General features: G+C 45.0%; 6 protein-coding genes across 6 annotated transcripts; 2 read left to right on the forward strand and 4 right to left on the reverse strand.

The window, feature by feature from the left end:
- Nucleotides 1-1,044: 1,044 nt before the first annotated feature.
- LOC136424606 (cAMP-regulated D2 protein-like) lies at nucleotides 1,045-2,715 on the reverse strand. Its single transcript, XM_066413222.1, has one exon. The coding sequence runs from the start codon at nucleotides 2,713-2,715 to the stop codon at nucleotides 1,045-1,047; it is 1,671 nt and encodes a 556-aa protein (XP_066269319.1).
- A 1,436-nt stretch (nucleotides 2,716-4,151) lies between these two features.
- On the reverse strand, nucleotides 4,152-5,819 carry LOC136424607 (crystal protein-like). Its single transcript, XM_066413223.1, has one exon. It carries the CDS (start codon nucleotides 5,817-5,819, stop codon nucleotides 4,152-4,154), a length of 1,668 nt encoding a protein of 555 aa, XP_066269320.1.
- A 3,047-nt stretch (nucleotides 5,820-8,866) lies between these two features.
- Nucleotides 8,867-9,871, forward strand: LOC136424608 (solute carrier family 35 member G2-like). The gene has a single exon (XM_066413224.1). It carries the CDS (start codon nucleotides 8,867-8,869, stop codon nucleotides 9,869-9,871), a length of 1,005 nt encoding a protein of 334 aa, XP_066269321.1.
- A 1,522-nt stretch (nucleotides 9,872-11,393) lies between these two features.
- LOC136424726 (crystal protein-like) lies at nucleotides 11,394-13,390 on the forward strand. The gene has a single exon (XM_066413348.1). The coding sequence runs from the start codon at nucleotides 11,566-11,568 to the stop codon at nucleotides 13,231-13,233; it is 1,668 nt and encodes a 555-aa protein (XP_066269445.1). The 5' UTR covers nucleotides 11,394-11,565; the 3' UTR covers nucleotides 13,234-13,390.
- A 1,874-nt stretch (nucleotides 13,391-15,264) lies between these two features.
- Nucleotides 15,265-21,291, reverse strand: LOC136424356 (crystal protein-like). Its single transcript, XM_066412926.1, has 2 exons — nucleotides 20,864-21,291; nucleotides 15,265-19,774 (listed from the first exon to the last, which is right to left on the reverse strand). Exon 2 carries the CDS (start codon nucleotides 17,730-17,732, stop codon nucleotides 16,041-16,043), a length of 1,692 nt encoding a protein of 563 aa, XP_066269023.1. The 5' UTR covers nucleotides 17,733-19,774; nucleotides 20,864-21,291; the 3' UTR covers nucleotides 15,265-16,040.
- On the reverse strand, nucleotides 18,692-19,726 carry LOC136424609 (solute carrier family 35 member G1-like). Its single transcript, XM_066413226.1, has one exon. The coding sequence runs from the start codon at nucleotides 19,724-19,726 to the stop codon at nucleotides 18,692-18,694; it is 1,035 nt and encodes a 344-aa protein (XP_066269323.1).
- Nucleotides 21,292-21,562: the final 271 nt, after the last annotated feature.

Raw genomic sequence — 21,562 nt, forward strand, 5'->3', positions numbered from 1 at the left:
CCACTGAAAATACCCAACGCAAATACTTACCATGCAACTGGAGATAGAAGATATTAACTAATGAGCAAAATAACCACCATAATACTAGGTGTTGACGATTTCAAGTCTTACCAGACAGTAAAACTGCTGATCCGGTATGACCAATATAAACATCGCCTAACCACATAAACAGCTACTAATTAAACCAGGACACAAACACGGATCCTAATAAACTCAAATCAACTCAACACGGCAAAGTATGATAAATGCATTGTAATGTAACTTCGCACACACAGAACACAAGTACATTCTAATATCATGTGTCTATTAGATGCATAGAACAGACACTCGTTATCATTGTTACCCTTTCTACTGTTTGCACCCTTGCAATTAGCCTACGGGCATGAATTTGCAAATAAAACATGATCATCAATGAATAACGATGACGTCAGCACATTGGCAAGAATTGTGACCATAAACATAACAGCAGCTAGAAAAATCCATTCAACCCATCTTTAGCTATCTTCTTTCAAAGTTCCCAACAAAAAGACGTCTGAAGTTCACAGAAAAGCACATAGCAGGCCCAAACTACCACCACAATTTTTTTTTCCGAGACCCAGAGCTGCTGCAGTACATGCTAGACAAAATAAGTATAAAAAATAACCATAGCGTGTACTAAATACATGTATATCTTAGATACCAGAAACAGGCGTACCTTAGAAAGCCGCTGGGCTCATCATAGAATTTGCCCTTTGCCATTTGTTTTGTCGACACCTACCCACATAAAACATGTAAACAATCCATTGATAGCTTCCTGAGTTGTTGTTGTCAAACTGCAAAACAAACCAAGCCACAACCTCTAATAATACCGACTGAATATTCTGGGCATACTAGCTAATATTTATCTCTTACTTTGCTCAATGAAGACGCAACTTGAGACAGAAGTTGTCGAGTAGTAGTTTTATCTGATTGTATATCATGTGCAATTACAGCTATAGTAAAAACTCCATGTTTCATGGCATTAGAGCCTCTACGTGGTAAACTGAAACACACCAATCAGTTTCCTTATGTGTAGATGCCTTCCCTGTCCCAAAAGTCGCACTTTTCCTTCCGATAGTCCTGCATCACTGTGTTCTGTGGAGTGGTCATGTTGAGGATAGGGAATCGGTTGTCCTTGTTGTACTTTGGCCAGTTCAGGCTATCTGGTATGTTGAGGTTCGGACGTGGTGGGAGATGGTTGTTTGGCTTGTTTGGATCACCTGTGTGTGCGAAGTTCCCGTAGTGGTAGGCGATGGTGTCGGCCAGGACTTGTTCGTCAGGAGTCAGGCTGAGGTTCGCCAGCGGTGCGGTTTGAAAGACAATCGGAACGTCCTCACCGTGGCAGACGTGGCCATTACAGTATGTATGGCCGCCCCAAGCATTCTTGAAAGACCAAGAGTGGTCGAAAACGTAGAGCCAGACATCGGATTCTCCCCCCGCGATGGCGTTCCGTATGACGCTGCGGGTTGGACAGGCAAAGACCCAGTCCGTTACAGCCTCAGATAGGTAAGGCCGATAGTCTGAGGTTGGTGGCGGGTCATATTCACGAAGGGCTTGTCCTGCCTTCAGATGCATAAAGGCCACAGCTACGCCGTCCAGTTCAAGTTTTGACATCTTGCCTCCGAACGCGGCATAGAGGAATGGAATAGCTTCTTCAGTTACAGTACCTATGATAAACGGCTTTCTCTGAAATTGTCCATTTGCAAACTTGTCCACAAGTTCTTCGGTTAGAATGTCGCCGTCAAAGTGGGGTCCCCATTGCACAAACAGCTCGAAGAGTCGAAACGGGTTCGCGATATAGTTGTGTGACTTGTCCTGTGCATCTAACAGTTCGTCTGTGGTTTTGGAGCGGATACATTTGATGTCGCCGTGCGAACAGTTCAACTGTTCGGCGAAGTGGTCTCCGAGTCGAACGGCGTCGGCACGAGACTTGTGGTAGATGGTAAATGGTACGCTCAACATGATTCCTTTTACGAACAAGTCTGCAGACCCGTTGCACGTCATAAGAATGCCGACAGAATCGGACCCGGCACTCTGTCCGATAATGGTGACGTGGTTTTTGTCTCCTCCGAAGTTACCGATGTTTTCCTGGACCCACTTTAAAGCCTGAATCTGATCCATCGTTCCGTAGTTCCCTGTAGCGGCGTCTTCCCCATCTCCAGCCACCAAGAAACCCAGAGCCCCGAGTCTATAGTTGGTTGTCACGACAACGGTGTTTGTTTTGTTGGCCAAAAAGCGTCCGTCGTAAGTAAGTGCAGAACCGCTGCCTGAATCATAACCACCGCCATGGATCCAGAACAAAACGGGTAGTTTAACCGTGGAGTTCGTCAAGACGGTGCGTGGAGCGAAGACGTTGAGGTACAAACAGTCTTCACTGATTTTCCTGTCTCGAGGACAGACGAACATAGGGTCGTGGTCGTTTGGGCCGCAGCCGTGATGCGCACAGCCCGGGCCCGGGACGCTGCCGTCGCGGATACCGGGTGCCCACGATCCCGTAAACGGCTTTGGTGGTTTCCAGCGGAGCTCGCCAACCGGAGGTTGTCCGAAGGGTAGCCCCAGGACGACGGCACCTTCCTCTATAATAATGCCCCGCACGTCTCCGTACTGCGTGTGGAAGATAGGACCGTGGTCTATAGCGGACATCCCCGCCACAACCGCAAACAAGACCATAATCTGAGGAACGGGTACGCGAAGCATGGCTGAGTTACCGTGCCCAAGTTACAGTACAGGCAACTACGAGTAGTGCTTGATTGTACTGCTGCCTTTTGAAGAACCATGTGACACGACCCTTCCTACGTGTGTGTTTGAATAGACGAATAATTCAATAAGTAACCTACTATCATGCATATAGGTCCAAAAGGTCTCTTATGTGACCGAATGAACTTTCGACCTTTCCTCGTCACTATCTATAGAGATGTTGATTGTTCCAACCGTGCAGGAGCAGCGACATGCATTGTGGGTAATATGTCAAAGGTAAATGGACTTTTCAGGTCGACGTCGCTGAACAGATTATTTGTCCACGACCCCTGGCTGGAGAGACCTTGAGGCAGAAACTGTTCTATATAGTAGACTCTTTCTGTCACAAGAATTATATACTAGTACCACTGAAAATACCCAACGCAAATACTTACCATGCAACTGTAGATAGAAGATATTAACTAATGAGCAAAATAACCACCATAATACTAGGTGTTGACGATTTCAAGTCTTACCAGACGGTAAAACTGCTGATCCGGTATGACCAATATAAACATCGCCTAACCACATAAACAGCTACTAATTAAACCAGGACACAAACACGGATCCTAATAAACTCAAATCAACAGAACACGGCAAAGTATGATAAATGCATTGTAATGTAACTTCGCACACACAGAACACAAGTACATTCTAATATCCTGTGTCTATTAGATGCATAGAACAGACACTCGTAATCATTGTTACCCTTTCTACTGTTTGTATCCTTGCAATTAGCCTACGGACATGAATTTGCAAAAAAACATTATTATCAATGAATAACGATGACGTCAGCACATTGGCAAGAATTGTGACCATAAACATAACAGCAGCTAGAAAAATCCATTCAACCCATCTTTAGCTATCTTCTTTCAAAGTTCCCAACAAAAAGACGTCTGCAGTTCACAGAAAAGCACATATCAGGCCCAAACTACCACCACAATTTTTTTTCCGAGACCCAGAGCTGCTGCAGTACATGCTAGTATAAAAAATAACCATAGCGTGTACTAAATACATGTATATCTTAGATACCAGAAACAGGCGTACCTTAGAAAGCCGCTGGGCTCATCATAGAATTTGCCCTTTGCCATTTGTTTTGTCGACACCTACCCACATAAAACATGTAAACAATCCATTGATAGCTTCCTGAGTTGTTGTTGTCAAACTGCAAAACAAACCAAGCCACAACCTCTAATAATAACGACTGAATATTCTGGGCATACTATCTAATATTTATCTCTTACTTTGCTCAATGAAGACGCAACTTGAGACAGAAGTTGTCGAGTAGTAGTTTTATCTGATTGTATATCATGTGCAATTACAGCTATAGTAACAACTCCATGTTTCATGGCATTAGAGCCTCTACGTGATAAACTGAAACACACCAATCAGTTTCCTCATGTGTAAATGTCTTCCCTGTCCCAAAAGTCGCACTTTTCCTTCCGATAGTCCCGCATCACTGTGTTCTGTGGAGTGGTCATGTTCAGGAAAGGAAATCGGTTGTCCTTGTTGAACTTTGGCCAGTTCAGGTGATCTGGTATGTCGAGGTTCGGACGTGGGAGATGGTTGTTAGGCTTGTTTGGATCTCCTGTGTGCGCGAAGTTACCGTAGTGGTAGGCAATGGTGTCGGCCAGGACTTGTTCGTCAGGAGTCAGGCTGAGGTTCGCCAGCGGTGCGGTTTGAAAGACAATCGGAACGTCCTCGCCGTGGCAGACGTGGCCATTACAGTATGTATCGTTGCCCCAAGCATGCTTGAAAGAGAAAGAGTGGTCGAAAACGTAGAGCCAGACATCGGATTCTCCCCCCGCGATGGCGTTCCGTATGACGTTGCGGGTTGGACAGGCAAAGACCCAGTCCGTTACAGCCTCGGATAGGTAAGGCCGATAGTCTGAGGATGGTGGCGGGTCATATTCACGGAGGACTGCCCCTGCCTTCAGATGCGTAAAGGCCACAGCAACGCCGTCCAGTTCAAGTTTTGACAGCTTGCCTTTGAACGCTCCATAGATGAATAGAATACCTTCTTCGGTTACTGTACCTATGATAAACGGCTTTCTCTGAAACTGTCCATTTGCAAACTTGTCCACAAGTTCTTCGGTTAGAATGTCGCCGTCAAAGTGGGGTCCCCATTGCACAAACAGCTCGAAGAGTCGAAACGGGTTCGCGATATAGTTGCCTGACTTGTCCTGGGCATCTAAAAGTTCGTCTGTGGTTTTGGAGCGGATACACTTGATGTCGCCGTGCGAACAGTTCAACTGTTCGGCGAAGTGGTTTCCGAGTCGAACGGCGTCGGTACGAGACTTGTGGTAGATGGTAAATGGTACGCTCAACATCATACCCTTTTCGAACAAGTCTGCAGACCCGTTGTACGTCATAAGAATGCCGACCGAATCGGACCCGGCACTCTGTCCGAAAATGGTGACGTGGTTTTTGTCTCCTCCGAAGTTACCGATGTTTTCCTGGACCCACTTTAAAGCCTGAATCTGATCCATCGTTCCGTAGTTCCCTGTAGCGGCGTATTCCCCATCGCCAGCCACCAGGAAACCCAGAGCCCCGAGTCTATAGTTGGTTGTCACGACAACGGTGTTTGTTTTGTTGGCCAAAAAGCGTCCGTCGTAAGTAAGAGCAGAACCGCTACCGTATTCATAACCACCGCCATGGAGCCAGAACAAAACGGGTAGTTTAACCGTAGAATTTGTCAAGACGGTGCGTGGAGCGAAGACGTTGAGGTACAAACAGTCTTCACTGATTTTCCCGTCTCGAGGACAGGTGAACTGAGGGTCATCGTCGTCAGGGCCGCAGCCGTGCCTTGCACAGCCCGGGCCCGGGACGCTGCCGTCGCGGATACCGGGTGCCCACGATCCCGTAAACGGCTTTGGTGGTTTCCAGCGGAGCTTGCCAACCGGAGGTTGTCCGAAGGGCAGCCCCAGGACGACGGCGCCTTCCTCTATAAACATGCCCCGCACGTCTCCGTACTGCGTGTGGAAGATAGGACCGTGGTCTATAGCGGACATTCCCGCCACAACCGCAAACAAGACCATAATCTGAGGAACGGGTACCCGAAGCATGGCTGAGTTACCGTGCACAAATACACCTAACTACGAGTAGTGCTTGCTTGTACTGTTGCCTTTTGAAACACCATGTGACACGACCCTTGTGTTTGTTTGAAGAGACCAATAAGTAAACCTCTCATCATTATGTAAGTCCAAAAAAGGCTCTTTATTGACCTACTTAACTTTGGATCTTTCCATCTTTAACTGTATTGATAGTTCCAACCGCGCAGGGGCAGCGACATGCATTGTGGGTAATATGTCAAAGGTGAATTGACTTTTCAGGTCGACGTCACTGAACAGATTGTTTGTCCACGACCCCTGGAGAGACATTTAGGCTGAATAGTAGACCATCTCAGTGCCAATAACTATCTACCACTTGATATCGTAACCATAGCTAACAGAACATAAGATACCAAAACCAGACGTACTGCTGCAGTACCAAAGAGCCGCTAGGGGGCCCATAGTCAAACTCAGCCTTTATCAATGTGAGTAAGCCAGGAAGATTACCGAGTTATCATTCACAAGTATAACCATGCGAAAAAAAAAGACTTTTAAAAATAAATCTAACGATCTTCTAATAGTTCAGCCCTGCCCATTTACATCTATAATGATGTTCATGGTTCTAATCAAACTGTGCAGGCACAGCAACATGCATTGTATGTAATATGTCAAAGGGTAATGCCCCTGAGACAAAAAAAAACATATCGATATTGACATGTGTCAAGGATGGCAAAGATACAAGTGTTAACGCGGTATGGTCTTCACCATTCTTTGATGAAGTTTAGACATCCAGGTAATAGTAAGATACGCCAAAAATAGGTACTCAAATAATTGGATAAAATTTTGAAATAGTTAGACGATTCAGACAGCATCTTTCGTCAGTGACTAAGGAAATATCTGGCAGAACTAGGTTTTATACCAATATATATGTTGATGAAGTGAAGACAATTTCAGATGGTTGACTGTCTAAAAATGGACGGGGCTGTTTTACCAAAAAAAGAAATGAACTGTATAAGCTTGTAGAAAACCTATTTCCCTACTTCACACATTTAAGTACTGTACAAAAATTCATATTCCTAATGCGACTAGACAAACCTCCCATTGAAAATCACGTCTGTTCTTTTATATCTACTATAACCGAAAAGCGAGGAGAAGTAGAATTTATCTAATGATAGTCATATTCTTTTTGCATCCGTGAACTGTACTTGTCCTTTTGTTTTCTTGTGACCTGTACTTAGCCAAGTGTGGCAGAAATGTGCAATAAGGTCTTCATTCAATATTCAATATTTAATGTGGCTTGTGACTGGAGGCGGTTGCCTGAGCCAGGTTGTTGTCCAACCAGATTTGACTGTACTTTTATCCGTCAGTTGCTGACAGAAATATTACCGCCATCATCCATTGGAGTGGATAGAGTTGGTAAGATTTCCCCGAGGGAGGTCGGCGCTTAGCCGCGGTTGGACAAGTTGGACAACGTTTTTAAATCGAGCTTGGCCGCTGTAAGATGTACAGCCTACACTTGTTGTGAATCTTAGGTAAGCATTCCGGTAGGTGTTCTTAGATTAAATTTCAGGGGAGACAGATACGACTTATGCTAGTTCTGTCTTTGGTTATACCGACGGTGTCCTTAAGCACTCTGTTTCTGACTCTAAAACTTGTTCGATCGACCAGTTGTAAAATGAGACTTCCGGTGACTGTTCCACAGACGAGAGGGTGGGCACTGGGGTTTCTTCAGGGCGTTTTGTCGGGAGCCCGACGCAAATACTTCGTTGACGACGACCGTTAAGCATTGCGCAAAGTTCCGTTAAGTCTATGAACTCAAATTTAAATTGTTTAGGGAATAAAACACAGCAAGGTTATGTATCAACTTAGTCTCCAGTAATTCCTTATATAGTTGATAGAGTATCCTTCTCTCATTTAATACCGGCTCGTTCAGACTGTTGTACAGCTATTTTCTCTTAATAGAACATATCGTTTTGTGGGCTTGGAGTACTTAAAGCGTATTCTAAACTACTAGTTTGTGATCATTTCCGAATAGAACCCCGGCATTGAGTTGTCTACACCTATTACAGTAGGCACCCCCTCAGGCAGATAGTCCGGTTCAAATCAGGCCGATTTTACACCTTAATGACATGAGACCTTGAATAGAGCACTAAGTGTGGCGGTATTCAAAACACAACTATGCACAACTGTTACCTTCCTATTTACTTTAATTCAGCGGGTCTGATCCCCCGGGAACTAGACTGTTTATCGGGCCTTTAAGCCGGCTTCTTCTAGCCAGTTCCTTCTAGCCAGTTCCTTCGGCGGCCCAGAGCTCCAAGCCCACCGATACCGTAATTAGCGCACCGGGGGAGTTCTAGCCCGAGAGTTGACCGGCCTTTACCAGGTCCACTCCCCGGGGCGTTAGTTTAGAACGGGCGGCCTGACTGTCTTGGGCCGCCGAAGGGAATCGCTAGCGGCCCGATCCTAGTCTGGCTCCCAGGGTACGGGTCCAATAGAGTTTACTGGTCTGCGCACATGCATGTGCAGTCTACATATGCGTTGTCGAGGAGTGATTCTATCTCTCTACCAATATCAGACAGCAGCAGAATGAAATGCATGTATTCATCTTCAATTAACTCCCAGATTTTGTCCCTTACCCAAAACTTCATCACTACTTCAAAACGCTTTGATTCCTGATCTTCCTCTAAGTCTTTCTGTTTAGGTTTACTGTGTTAATTTTGCTAGAGGGTAAAGGGACTGGACATTGAGCCTTAAAGAATTTCTGTAGTTACTTTTTCTTAGCATTTTTATTAGTTTATTATATATCATTCATTACATGTCAGTGTATCATATTTTGTTACAAGTTTTAGTTCTTATATCATCTTTTTTATGTCTTGTGTATGTATGTTTTAGTGGTGGCGCTAACATAAGTTAGTTACCTTGAGTGCGCCACTACTACATCTGTAACTTGTTCTCTCATCTGAATAAAAAAATGCATGTATTCCAAAAAACAAAATCTCACAACAAGCATTCCTCTTTTCCAGGGATATCTTGCTTCATGATCCTTTGGATTCTCTTACAGCATGGCTTTCCATTCCTTCAAAGAGAGGGTCATGATCAGTCATGACTTACAGGCCGCAAAAGGTCCACTGCTGAATTTACTGTCAACGATTCTCATGGCCCTGTCTGCCGAATTCATGGCACTCAGTAATATTGGCGGAATCCCGGGTTTCCAGCTGCTGTTCTTACTGAGACTCACCCAGTTTCTAACCGTTGTCGTGTTCCTCCCATGCTTCTGTCCAAAGCTGGTGGGTGAAAATATGCGACAGAATGTTACATTGATTCTTTCGACGGTCGTCAACGCCGTTGCTAACACCCTCATGTACCTGTCCTTCACCCACGCCGCCCCTGGAATCGCATTTGGAATCGTCCAAGGAACCACGCCACTGTTTACAACCTGTATTGGCTTCATCATATTAAATGAGACTGTTACTCTTATTCCGTGTTGTGGTATACTCATCAGTGTGGTAGGAGTGGTACTAGTCGGTATCGGGATGGGACACCAGGGTGTAGACTCCACCCAAAAGCTCGTCGTATCGATTCTGCTGCCTCTAGCTGCTGCATTGACCAGAGCACCGGGGATGGTGCTGTCCCGTGCTGTTCTAAAGGACCTCTCTGGCCTCACAATAATGCTGTACCTATCATCGTTTGGAACAGTGGTCCAATGCATACTGACTCACTCAATCGAGACTCCTGTATGGACCATGTCAGCACAGACTGCAGGGTACGTGGCAGGGTTAGGTCTATCCCAGTCGCTCGCCACACTTGCCATGTTGGGTGTACTGGACGTTGAAAAGGCAGTCATCGCTGTTGCCATGGGAACGCTGGTGGTACCAATCACCATCCTCCTTGACTACTTCTTCCTGTCGAAGGTACCAGGGCTGCTGAAGTGGGTGGGCCTGTCTCTTGTGGTACTTGGAACAGTGGTACTTAGTATCTACACTTGGTGGAAGCATCGTCAAGATGAGAAGCACAAAAAACTACTAGAAAAGTTGGATTTTTTACCGTTGCTAGATGATGAAAACTGAAACACATTGTAAAAAGTGTTGCACACATATACAGATGTACAAAGTTAAAAACTATGGTGCAGCCTTCTGCATCATTAGGGCTGAACTTATATAATTGAAGATACAGGATGAAGGCTGTACGTAGAAAACGTGTATTTAGGACTAAATGTATGCTTTAATGGTATATGCCTGTCTTACCAATACGTGGGTCGTCAAGTTAACATATGTAGTTAGATTTGCAGACTGACTTGCAAAATGTATAAACTTATCATCACCTTGAACTGAAAAAAAAGACTAAATGCTGTCACATCGTGCTGGCTAAGCAGTGATTTGTCTGGTTGAAATTCCACGAAGATACGGATATAAGTAACGTCACGCAGTGTCAGAATAGTAGTCCATATCAGACTCCATTGGTTGCTGGAAAAAAATAGTAAATAGTAAGAAAAAAACTCCCTAGGTTACAAACAGTAGCTTTATGACCGCCTAACTCCTCAATTAACTATACATTGATGAAGGTTAGATATCCAGATAATAAGATACGCCAAAAATCGTTACACAAGGAACTGGATAAAATTTTGAAATAGTCAGACGTTTCAGACAGCATCCACTGTCTTTCGAATGAGAGAGCTGGGGGCCCAGGTTTTCATACCAAAGCTCTGAATTCATATATTCATGAGGTGAAGACAATTTAGGATGGTTCAACAGAAGACCAAGTCAGGACATGTTGTATGTCAATAAGGCACTTACCTCCTGTTGTTTTAGTAAGGAAGTAATGTTGTTCGCATTGTCTCAAGTGCCTGAAAGTTCCAGTTTTTCCCTTAAGTCACTGACGAAAGATAGCGGATGAAATTCTATCCAGTTGCTTGAATGTGTAACAATTTTTGGCGTATATTCGTTCAGTCTATTTGGCAAATTTCTAATATTTTCTTCTGCAACCTATGGGGTCTTGTAGAGCCTATCAATTTATCATACATCACAGATAACGCTAAGTTGTTTTTGAATATTCCTGTCCCGCATATTGTTATTCATAACCTTTGATTATAACTTAGAAGAATGTGGGCAGCTTTATAGTTTCTAAAGAACCTTGGATTGTAGGAGCAGATCGACCAAACAGGTCAAACGTTTTGTTTGGGTAACCTCGCTCTGTCTATTTGGCACAGAATGGAAATAGAGGTTTTCTCAAGAATTTGTTCGTGTGTACTGTTGATATCAGGTATGTAGATAGGTGTGAAAAAAACCCAAGGGATCCGTCTGACCATTGTCCTCCTAGCGGTTGTCATTGGTACTGCAGCATAACTGCCTGTTTTGGTATCTTGTTTTCTGTGCGTACTGTAGTCACAATTTATGAGTGGTAGGTAGTTATTGGAAAAGAGGAGGTCCATATAACATAGACTATGCCTGTGGCTCTTCGGGGGTTGCAGATGATAACTGTGATCTGCTACCAAAAAAGGGCAATTTACCTTTGACATATAACCCATAATGCATTTCCTGCGAGGTTGGAACCATCTTCTAGACGGTGATGAGGAAAGGTCAAAAGTTCAGTCGGTCACTTAAGGAACCTTTTGGACCTACATGATGATAGGGAGTTCATTTATTAACTTAACAATCTCCTCAAGCATACACGTAAGAAGGGTCGTGTCACATGGTTCTTCGCAAGACAGCAGCAGTTACAATCAAGCTCTACTCGTAGCTGGCTGTACTTGTGCACGGTGGCCATGCTTCGCGTACCTGTTCCTCAGATTATGGTCTTGTTCGCGGTGGTGGCGGGGATGTCCGCTATAGACCACGGTCCTATCTTCCACACGCAGTACGGAGACGTGCGGGGCATGTTTATAGAGGAAGGCGCCGTCGTCCTGGGGCTTCCCTTCGGACAACCTCCGGTTGGCGAGCTCCGCTGGAAACCACCAAAGCCGTTTACGGGATCGTGGGCACCCGGCATCCGCGACGGCAGCGTCCCGGGCCCTTCGTGTGCGCGGCATGGCTGCGGCCCCGGCTATCTTGACACCCATTTCATCTGTCCTCGAGACCATAAACTCAGTGAAGACTGTTTGTACCTCAACGTCTTCGCTCCACGCACCGTCTTGACGAACTCCACCGTTAAACTGCCCGTTTTGTTCTGGATCCATGGCGGTGGTTATGACACAGGCACCGGTTCTGCCCTTGCTTACGACGGACGCTTTTTGGCCAACAAAACAAACACCGTTGTCGTGACAACCAACTATAGACTCGGGGCTCTGGGTTTCCTGGTGGCTGGCGATGGGGAAGACGCCGCTACTGGGAACTACGGAACGATGGATCAGATTCAGGCTTTAAAGTGGGTTCAGGAAAACATCGGTAACTTCGGAGGAGACAAAAACCACGTCACCATTTTCGGACAGAGTGCCGGGTCCGATTCTGTCGGCATTCTTATGACGTACAACGGGTCTGCAGACTTGTTCGAAAAGGGTATGATGTTGAGCGTACCATTCACCATCTACCACAAGTCTCGTGCCGACGCCGTTCGACTCGGAGACCACTTCGCCGAACAGTTGAACTGTTCGCACGGCGACATCAAGTGTATCCGTTCCAAAACCACAGCCGAACTCATACTTGCACAGGACAATTCACATAACTATCTCACCAACCCGTTTCGACTCTTCGAGCTGTTTGAGCAATGGGGACCCCACTTTGACGGCGACATTCTAACCGAAGAACTTGTGGACAAGTTTGCAAAAGGACAGTTTCAGAAAAAGCCGTTTATCATAGGTACAGTAAGCGAAGAGGCTATTGTATACATTTATGGTGCGCTCAAAGGCAATCTGTCAAAGCTTGAACTGGACGGCGCTGCTGTGGCCTTTGCACATTTCAAGGCAGGGGCAGTCCTCCGTGAATATGACCCTCCACCAACCTCAGACTATCGGCCCTTCCTATCCGAGGCTGTAACGGACTGGGTCTGGGCCTGTCCAACCCGCAACGTCATACGGAACGCCATCACGGGGGGAGAATCCGATGTCTGGCTCTACGTTTTCGATCACCCCCTCTCTTTCAAACATGTTTGGGGCAATGATTCAGGCTGTAATGGACACGTCTGCCACGGCGACGACGTTCCGTATGTCTTTCAAAACGCGCCGCTGGCGAACCTCAGCCTGACTCCTGACGAACAAGTCCTGGCCGACACCATCGCCTACCACTACGGTAACTTCGCGCACACAGGAGATCCAAACAAACCTAACAACCATCTCCCACGTCCGAACCTCAACATACCAGATAGCCTGAACTGGCCAAAGTACAACAAGGACAACCGATTTCCTTTCCTGAACATAACCACTCCACAGAACACAGTGATGCAGGACTATCGGAAGGAACAGTGCGACTTTTGGGATAAAGAAGGCATGTACACATGAGGAAACTGAGTTAACGTCGTGTGTTCCAGTACACTATGTAGAGGTTCTAATCCCATTGATAGTAAAAAAAAAAAGTAAAGCAGTCATCTTCATGAAACATGGAGTTAACTAGTTTTAAGTGTACATGACAAACACTCAGATTAAACAACTACTTGACCATTTCTGTCTCAAGTTGCGTCCTCATTGAGCAAAGTAAGAGATGGATTAGATATTATGCTAGAAATATTTAGTCGGTAGCAGTGGTTGTGGCTAATTTTGTTTTGCAGTTTCTCAGGACGCTGTCAATTGAATGTTTGTATTTTATATGTGTGTAGGTGTCGACAAATCAAAGGGCAAGTCCTATCATGAACCTCCTAGCGTATTTCTATGATTTTAATTTCTTATAGTCTGTTCATGCTATATAGTCACGATTTTTTAAAGATCATACATTATAGTAGCTTTGGGTCTCGGAAAAAAGTGGTGGTAGTTTGGGCCTCCTATCAGCTTTTGTTGGAACTGCAGACGTGTTTTTTTTTTGAAACTTTGAACAGGATAACTTAGGATTGAATGCATCTTCTATCCGATGTGATATCATTATGACAGACTTTGGCAATGTGATCACGATGTCGCTTGCATAATTGATGAGTTCAACGTTTGTGCACTGGTTTAGTAGCTGTTTATTTGGTTAGGTGGTGCTTATGTGGTTACCTTTATTCAAATCTAGTGCACCTTGTTACGACTTTTACTAAATTATTTCGTTTTACCTACGATTTTCTTGTCGGTCTCGTATCGCTACATGTAGCCTCAATTGAATTTACCTTCTAAGCAACAAATTGTTTGCTATCAACCTACATAGATAGCGTCATTCGTATTGTGTGGTTCTCATTCTCTTCAAGCAGAGGAGTGGGTCCGGTTGGTGGGTCAAAGTAGAAAACAACTTCCTCCCGTAAAATTTAATGAAACCCCAAAAAAGTTACTGCGGAGCTCATGCGCCCTTTAATATACGCACAAGTGTGTCAGGGCCCTAACGGACTAAGCTGGACTCCAGGCTATTTTGCTACCAAATCAGATATTTAACTTGATAGATTACATACGCCGCCATTTGACAGGACATGCCGTCCTGGGGGTCTCCGTTTCATCTTCTTGTCAGTTGGTAAATATCACCTTTGGTATGTGTTCAAACCGAAGCCCCTCCCCCGAAAAATAAGAACATTTGTTGTCCTCAAATCGGCTTACTTTGTGTACACAGAGATCGCCCGGGCTTAGCTCACTGATAAAGTCATAACGGTGCTACACAATAGAGACTGCAAAATCAAACACTCTGCTCAAAGCAACCGCTGAAGTGGTAATCAGAAGGATTCTCCCTTTGCCCTGTATTACATTTCACGCATTGCATTTGTGAGCATTGAATGGCTACATGCGTCGTGTTCACTTTTACGACTAGTTTTCTTTAATGTATTGGAAAATGAATAGTGTTGGTACCGGTGTCAAACATAAGGCACTTCAGACTCTAGAAAATATTTCTACAGTTCCACAAAATGCAAGTGTGGATGAAATATATATATATGTTGTGTATTATGTGAAACCTGTAAAACCTGCATCAATTCAGCGCTAGAAAGGCTGCCATTGCGGGTAAATTCTGATTTAATAATAAAAACCGTTTTTATTAGACATGTTCTGCGATGCTTGTTGATGTTGAAATCAATCCTGGGCACTCGAATATTTTGACATATATGTGCGTTTTGTCACATCTTCTGGTCATAAGTCTAACACTATGAACGCAATAGTCAAACCTGTTAGTCATTGTTTCTACACAGCGTTTTGGAATTAACATCAATTTAATGTCTTTGGATTCCTTTAAGTCCGTTTTCAGCTAAACAAAACTATCTTCGGGACCCGGTTTTGTATCAATCAATATTCTTTCTTGAACCTAGATCTCCTTATTTCAGCTCAAACACCCTACCTATTAGTAGTTGGCCACACCTACATTGAAAGCAAATAAAAAGCTAGCAGCAATATGATTGATTTCAATAGAAGAACCCTACAAGAATATGATTTTGATCTGTGTTTATTTTACATACAATTGAGATCCAATACTACCAAAAGAACATGTACATCTTTGTATTCAAACATCGCTCAAGATGTGGACATCATTTGATCTGCTGGTGATATGCCTTAAACACGAAAATCATTAACTAATCTGTATAAATATTAAAAAATGGCCTTACAAAGCTTCTTCAGAGTGCTTGCATTTTTAGATTTTAGACGTGAACGTAACAGTGTCATAACATTTGATCGATGAAGTTACAGACTAGATGTAATATTTGCATCAGCTACAGTCAAGTAGGCGTATCTAGCATAGTACTATATTTTCATTAAGATTATCACTTAAAGATAGTATTGATACACTATCTACCAAGGTCCAAGATTTCACTACAATGTCATCATACGACATATGATACCTTTCCTAGTCATTAAAAAATTTCCTGTTTTCATTTATTTATTTATTTATTAAACAAGGAATACATTTCGCCTGGTGGCGCTTTTCAAGGATTCCTGGGGGGTTCAACCCCTAACATAACATTACATTGCGACAATAAAAATGACAATTGATAACAAATAATACAGGAATCAAGATTGACTAGAAAATATACCATTCATCAAAGAACAGAAATCATGATTTGATCATGATTAAGATAAAGATAACTTAGCACAACAGTAATATTGATATACAGGAGGTCAAACAGTGGATCAACTCCTACAGATTAAAGAGGAATCTTAAATATTTTCTTATTGTTGTTGTTTTGTGTAATCTACTACATGCCCCTCTAATTTGTTTCTGAGTAGATGTTTTCCTTATCCCAGAAGTCACACTTTTCTTTGTTATAGTAATGAACCATAACGTTTTGGGGAGTGGTGAAGTTCATATTGGGGAACTGGTTACCTTGGTTGTACCTGGGCCAGTTCAGGGGTGACTTTAGGACATTGCCCGTGGTGTAGACATACGGACTGGGTTTATTTGGATCCCCCGTGTGTGCGAAGTTACCATAGTGGTACGCCATGGCGTCAGCCAGGACTTGCTCGTCAGGGGTAAAGCTTACGTTCGCCAGTAGATTTGTTTGAAACACAAACGGAATGTCTTCACCGTGACAGACGTGGCCATTGCAGTAGCTAAAGTCGTTCCAGAACGTCTTAAAGGACCAGGCATGATCAAAGACGTACAGCCAGACGTCGCCTTCACCACTTGTGACGACGTTTCGGATAGCGTTTCGAGTTGGACATTCAAAAACCCAGTCTGTCACGGCCTGAGCCAAAAACGGGCGATAGTCCGGTGTTTGTGGTGGGTTATATTCATGAAGAGCTGCCGGCCCTTTTCCATGGAGAAATGCCAAAACAGCCGCATCTAACTCAAGTTTAGACATGGGCTTAGTAATCGCAAGATAAATGTACAGAATAGCTTCTTCCCCCACAGTGCCTATGATAAATGGTTTTCTCTGAAACTGCCCTTTTGCAAAACTATCTACAGTTTGTCTAGCCAAAATATCACCGTCTACTGTAGGGCCCCACTGAAGAAATATTTCTAGGAGCCGAAAGGGGTTAGCTATGAAAGTACTGACTTCTTCTTGGGCATCAAGGATTTCATCAGCTGGCTTGGAGCGAAGGCACTTCATGTCCCCGGCAGAACAGTTCGCGAACTTGGCAACGTCATTCCCGAGAAGGATTGCCTCAAACTGAGTCTTGTGAGCGATGGAGAACGGCACGCTCATCATGATACCCTGGTGGAACAAGTCTGTCGCCATATCAGATGTCAGGAGAACTGCAACTGAATCAGACCCGGAGCTCTGTCCAAAAATAGTCACTTTGTCCTTGTCTCCGCCAAAGTCAGCGATGTTCTGTTGGATCCACCTTAGTGCTTCAATCTGATCTAATGTCCCATAGTTTCCCCTTGCGTCGTCTTCTCCCTCACCGGTCACAAGAAACCCGAAAGCCCCGAGTCTGTAGTTGGTCGTTACGACGACGGTGTTGGTTTTGTTGGCCAAAATCCGGCCATCATACACTAAAGCAGCGCCTGTGCCGTACCTATATTCTCCGCCATGAAACCAACACATGACAGGAAGCCTGGCAGTGGAGTTCAGAACGGATCTGGGAACGAACACGTTGAGATACAGGCAGTCTTCGCTCTGTGTTCTAGCTTTGTCGCGGTTACAGGTGTGTTGGTAGTCAGCACTGTTCGGTCCACACCCTCCTTGTCGGCACGCGGGGCCCGGTACGGTGCCGTCGCGAACGTCGGGCGCCCAGGACGTGTTGTACGCCCGAGGAGGCTTCCAGCGCAGCTCGCCTACCGGAGGGACCCCGAACGGGAGACCGAGGAAGATGTCCCCTTCCTCCGCGTACATGCCCCGCACGTCTCCATACTGTGTCCGAACGATCGGACCGTCCGGTTTAGTTGACAGTGCGGCGTACCCAACGAAAACAAGGGCTGCGAAGGCCAAGAGCTGAGAGACCGTTGTTGTCGCCATCCTTAGATAACGCAATTAAGGTGTCGGCATAATGTTTTCTTCACTCAAGTACCCTTTAGACCCGTTACCTTACTGTACTTTGCACCTTGGATCCTTAACACGGCTGTCCAGGGTCGTGGGGCCACTGCTTGATGCGTTGTGACCTAATTAACAAGCTTAGCTCTTATCATTGTTGACTCATTAAAAAAGGACGGCACGAAAGTGTGTGTACACATGTCTGTGTGCATGTGTGGTTGTGGATGTGTTTGGGTGTTAGTGTTTTCGTATATTTGTGGCCATATGAAACAGTATGGAAGTTAAACACACTCCACTGCCAGTGGGACTAGCCCCCTGCTGCAGTGATTGCACCACAGTGTGGCCCCAGGGCTATGAAACGGCGATGGGCACCGCCCTATACATCAATTATGGTGTGGGAGGATTTTAACTTTGTTTATATATTTGTGGCCAGCATAGCTTTGAAGGCTCTTTTAGCGCATCTCTGGTTGGATTGTGATACCTCTTGGAATGTTGGTAGATCCTGTGAAGACGAAAATCGATTATGGGCCTCCTGGCGGCTGAACCTGCTGCTGCAGCAGAATTTCAGGTTCTTGTATCCCGACATATCACAGCTGAATGAATTCATCATATAATATATCTATTTATAAAGTAAAAAGGTTTCTCACATGATTATGTGAGGCTGAATAAATCTATCACAAACTGTCAATGGTGATTTGTCACTTTGCAATGCTGCTACCCAATACACTTTCTTAAAAACAAAACAAACAAAAAACAAATCATGCTGATGTGGACTGAGGCTCTATTGCAGTACCTTGCAAGTATTGAGTTCTCTAGATCTGTTACATTGACCCGGTAAAAGGTTGCGGGTTGGTATATGTGAAAAATTAAATGTAGGACGAGATATCTTTCCAAGACCTACCTCTATCAAATATCATTTCAATCCGCACAGAATTATTCTATGGCTACTCCGTAAAGTTCATTTTCTCCAGAATGCGTTTGTGTTTTTCCTCTTCGTGGTGTTTTCTCCAAGTATGCCCGCTAAGAATGCTGACTCCTAGCAATATAACAGCTATGCCTCCCAACTCTAGCGGGGTTGGTGTGTCCAATAGAAAGATATAGTCCAGTACGATGGTGAACGGAACCACGAGAGTACGAAGTGATATAGCGATGGCCGCCTTTTCAAGTTGAAGTACGCCAAACAAAATCATGAAGGCAGCCGCCTGGCTCAAACTTAGCCCCGCTACGTACCCTGCTGTCTCTGTTGACATCTCCCACACCGGAGTCTCGGTCGTGTAGGTCAGGATGAACTGAGCGACTATTCCAACTGATGACATGTACAGCAGAACTGTCAGCCACGACACTTCTAGGATGAGATGGCGAATTAGAATGTAGACCGGACCGCATACGACCGCAGCGGCCAGGGGTAAACCAATCGAGATAATCAGCTCTTCCGTGGAGTTTGCACCCTGGTTTCCAAGTCCGACTCCTACCATAACTACTCCCACGATACATATGAGAATACTGCAGCCTGGAGTGATCCCGATGGTTTCTTTTAAGAAGATAATTCCAGAACAGCAGGTCACCAGTGGCAGGGAGCCTTGTATTAGTCCGAACGCAATTCCAGGAGCGGCAAAAAGGAATGATAAGTATATCAATGTGTTCCCAACCTCGTTTGCAACTGCGCAAAGAATCAAAAGGACGTTCTGTCGAGTGGTTTCTCCAGTCAGTCTTGGGCGAAAGATTAGTATACAGACCAGAACTGCCAGAAGGTTGGTCAGCCTCAAGCAGAAGAGGAGTTGAAAACCCGGTACTCCTGCCTTATTCCCTAGTACCATACATACCGCTGATATGGCATAGAGGATCGTTGAGAGTAAAGACAGAAGTGGCCCCCTCCCAGCCTTCAGCGATGAAGCGAACCTTTTCAGAAAACTGGCATCTTCCTTGGTGTCAGCATTTTCTAGAAATAGCGCCTTGTCATCGCAGTTGACGGACGCCATGATGAAGCGATTGTTGCTTTCTCAAGAGTGTTGCTTTCTCAAGAAATGCTGCAAAAGAACGAACGAGGGTCAACATAAGATAGCTTACCCTGGGAGACCAGACACCGTATATCGGCGCGCCACCGAGCACCGCACGCGCGCCCAAGCTTTCCCGGACCACCCCCCACCCCCCCGCTGCCCCCGAAGACCGACCCCGCCCTAATCTCCGCTGTAAACCCAAACACTGCCAGATATACGGTGTCTGGTCTCCCAGGGTAAACATGGCTTGGCTTGCTTTGGAAGGAAAGTGAATTTTACTCAAGTGACACAACGTAGTCGGAGATACATGTCACTCTCTATCAGCCAGTCTAAAAGATACATTATTATTGATTATACAACCTAGTAGTGACGCCTTGCGAAGTGTTGGCGAAGTGCATCCGATGCATTAGGCGAAACTTTCGCTTTCCATTTAGATTCAGTGGTGCTTCCCAGCCTCAGTTGCAGGCTTTCTCACGGCGATTTTTCAACTTATCGGGGCCAGGTTCTTTGGCTGGGGGGGATCCCAAGCAGATACGGGGCCTCAAGCAGATACGGCCCCCCAGCCAAAGAACCTGGACCCGGTACGTTGAAAAATCGCTACTATAATCGACATTTTCTCCATAGCGGCCACCTGTCCTTAGCGGCCAGTTTTGGCCAGTCCCTTGAGTGACCGCAATAGACAGGTTTGACTGGTATATCAGATTTTTCACACACACACACACACACACACACACACACACACACACACACACACACACAAAAAAAAAAACACACACACCATGTAACAGTGTACCCGGTACTTGTGACCTACATACAGCATGTTGCTGTATGTAGGTCACAAGTACCGGGTACACTGTTACATGGTGTTTTTTTTTTGTGTGTGTGTGTGTGTGTGTGTGTGTGTGTGTGTGTGTGTGTGTGTGTGTGTCTGTGTGTGTGTGTGTGAAAAATCTGATATACCAGTTGCTCACGTCAGCACACTACAGATGTTGTCTGCGCCAGCCTATATAAAGGATACGAAATATTCCACCGAGACGATATACTAGTATAAAGAATCGTTTGGTTATAACTACAAGAGGAGTAATATATATGCGTATAATGCGTAGCATTCATACTTACGTAAAGATCTCGGTTACAAAGACATCCGCAAACAAAAACTCTCAAGAAAATCAAGCAAACGTCGAATCGGTTCTCTGCATGAACCGATCTACATGTTGAACCACATTTCTGCATCATGCGGTAGTGGCAAGATCCTGTCTGACAACTCTGCTAGGTGCACAAACTAGGCTAGGCATCAATTACAAAATGACAGGTTGTGAAAAATTTAGTTAGGTTAGAAGGAATATCCAAAGATCGTGAATTTTCGACTTTCATGGCCATGGAATTGACCTCCGTCAGTGGTGAACTTCTCTGCACGGGGTAACATGATGATTTTTGGGAACGTGAAAGTTGTTACTAAACAGCCACCCTAGGGACCAGCTTTCAGTGGGTTATGCACATGCACCCATGCCCCACTTGTTCACTGAACTGTACATGTGATGACTCAAAGTTGTCTGCTGAGAGCGACCTATTTTCTTAGCCTACCGAGCATTTTTTTTGGGGGGGGGAGGCTGGGGCTGTAATACACATTTTGCAGCCAGCCCGTAAGCATCAGCCAGTCTGAAACCGTTTTGCCCGTGGTTTCAGGCTGGCTCATGGTTACGGTCTGGCTGCAAAAGACCTTATAAGCCCCCCAAAGATGCCCGGTAGGGCCTGCTATGGAGGTTACTATTTTCGGTCATTCAAAATGATACGATTCCACCAAGTCTAGCTTATGTG

The sequence above is a fragment of the Branchiostoma lanceolatum genome, chromosome 18, assembly GCF_035083965.1.
Source record: "Branchiostoma lanceolatum isolate klBraLanc5 chromosome 18, klBraLanc5.hap2, whole genome shotgun sequence".
NCBI classification, from domain to species: Eukaryota; Metazoa; Chordata; class Leptocardii; order Amphioxiformes; family Branchiostomatidae; genus Branchiostoma; species Branchiostoma lanceolatum.

Coding starts and splice junctions, on each gene's coding strand:
- LOC136424608 (XM_066413224.1), top strand. CDS start 8,867: ATGGCTTTCCATTCCTTCAAAGAGAGGGTCATGATCAGTCATGACTTA.
- LOC136424606 (XM_066413222.1), bottom strand. CDS start 2,715: ATGCTTCGCGTACCCGTTCCTCAGATTATGGTCTTGTTTGCGGTTGTG.
- LOC136424356 (XM_066412926.1), bottom strand. CDS start 17,732: ATGGCGACAACAACGGTCTCTCAGCTCTTGGCCTTCGCAGCCCTTGTT.
- LOC136424607 (XM_066413223.1), bottom strand. CDS start 5,819: ATGCTTCGGGTACCCGTTCCTCAGATTATGGTCTTGTTTGCGGTTGTG.
- LOC136424609 (XM_066413226.1), bottom strand. CDS start 19,726: ATGGCGTCCGTCAACTGCGATGACAAGGCGCTATTTCTAGAAAATGCT.
- LOC136424726 (XM_066413348.1), top strand. CDS start 11,566: ATGCTTCGCGTACCTGTTCCTCAGATTATGGTCTTGTTCGCGGTGGTG.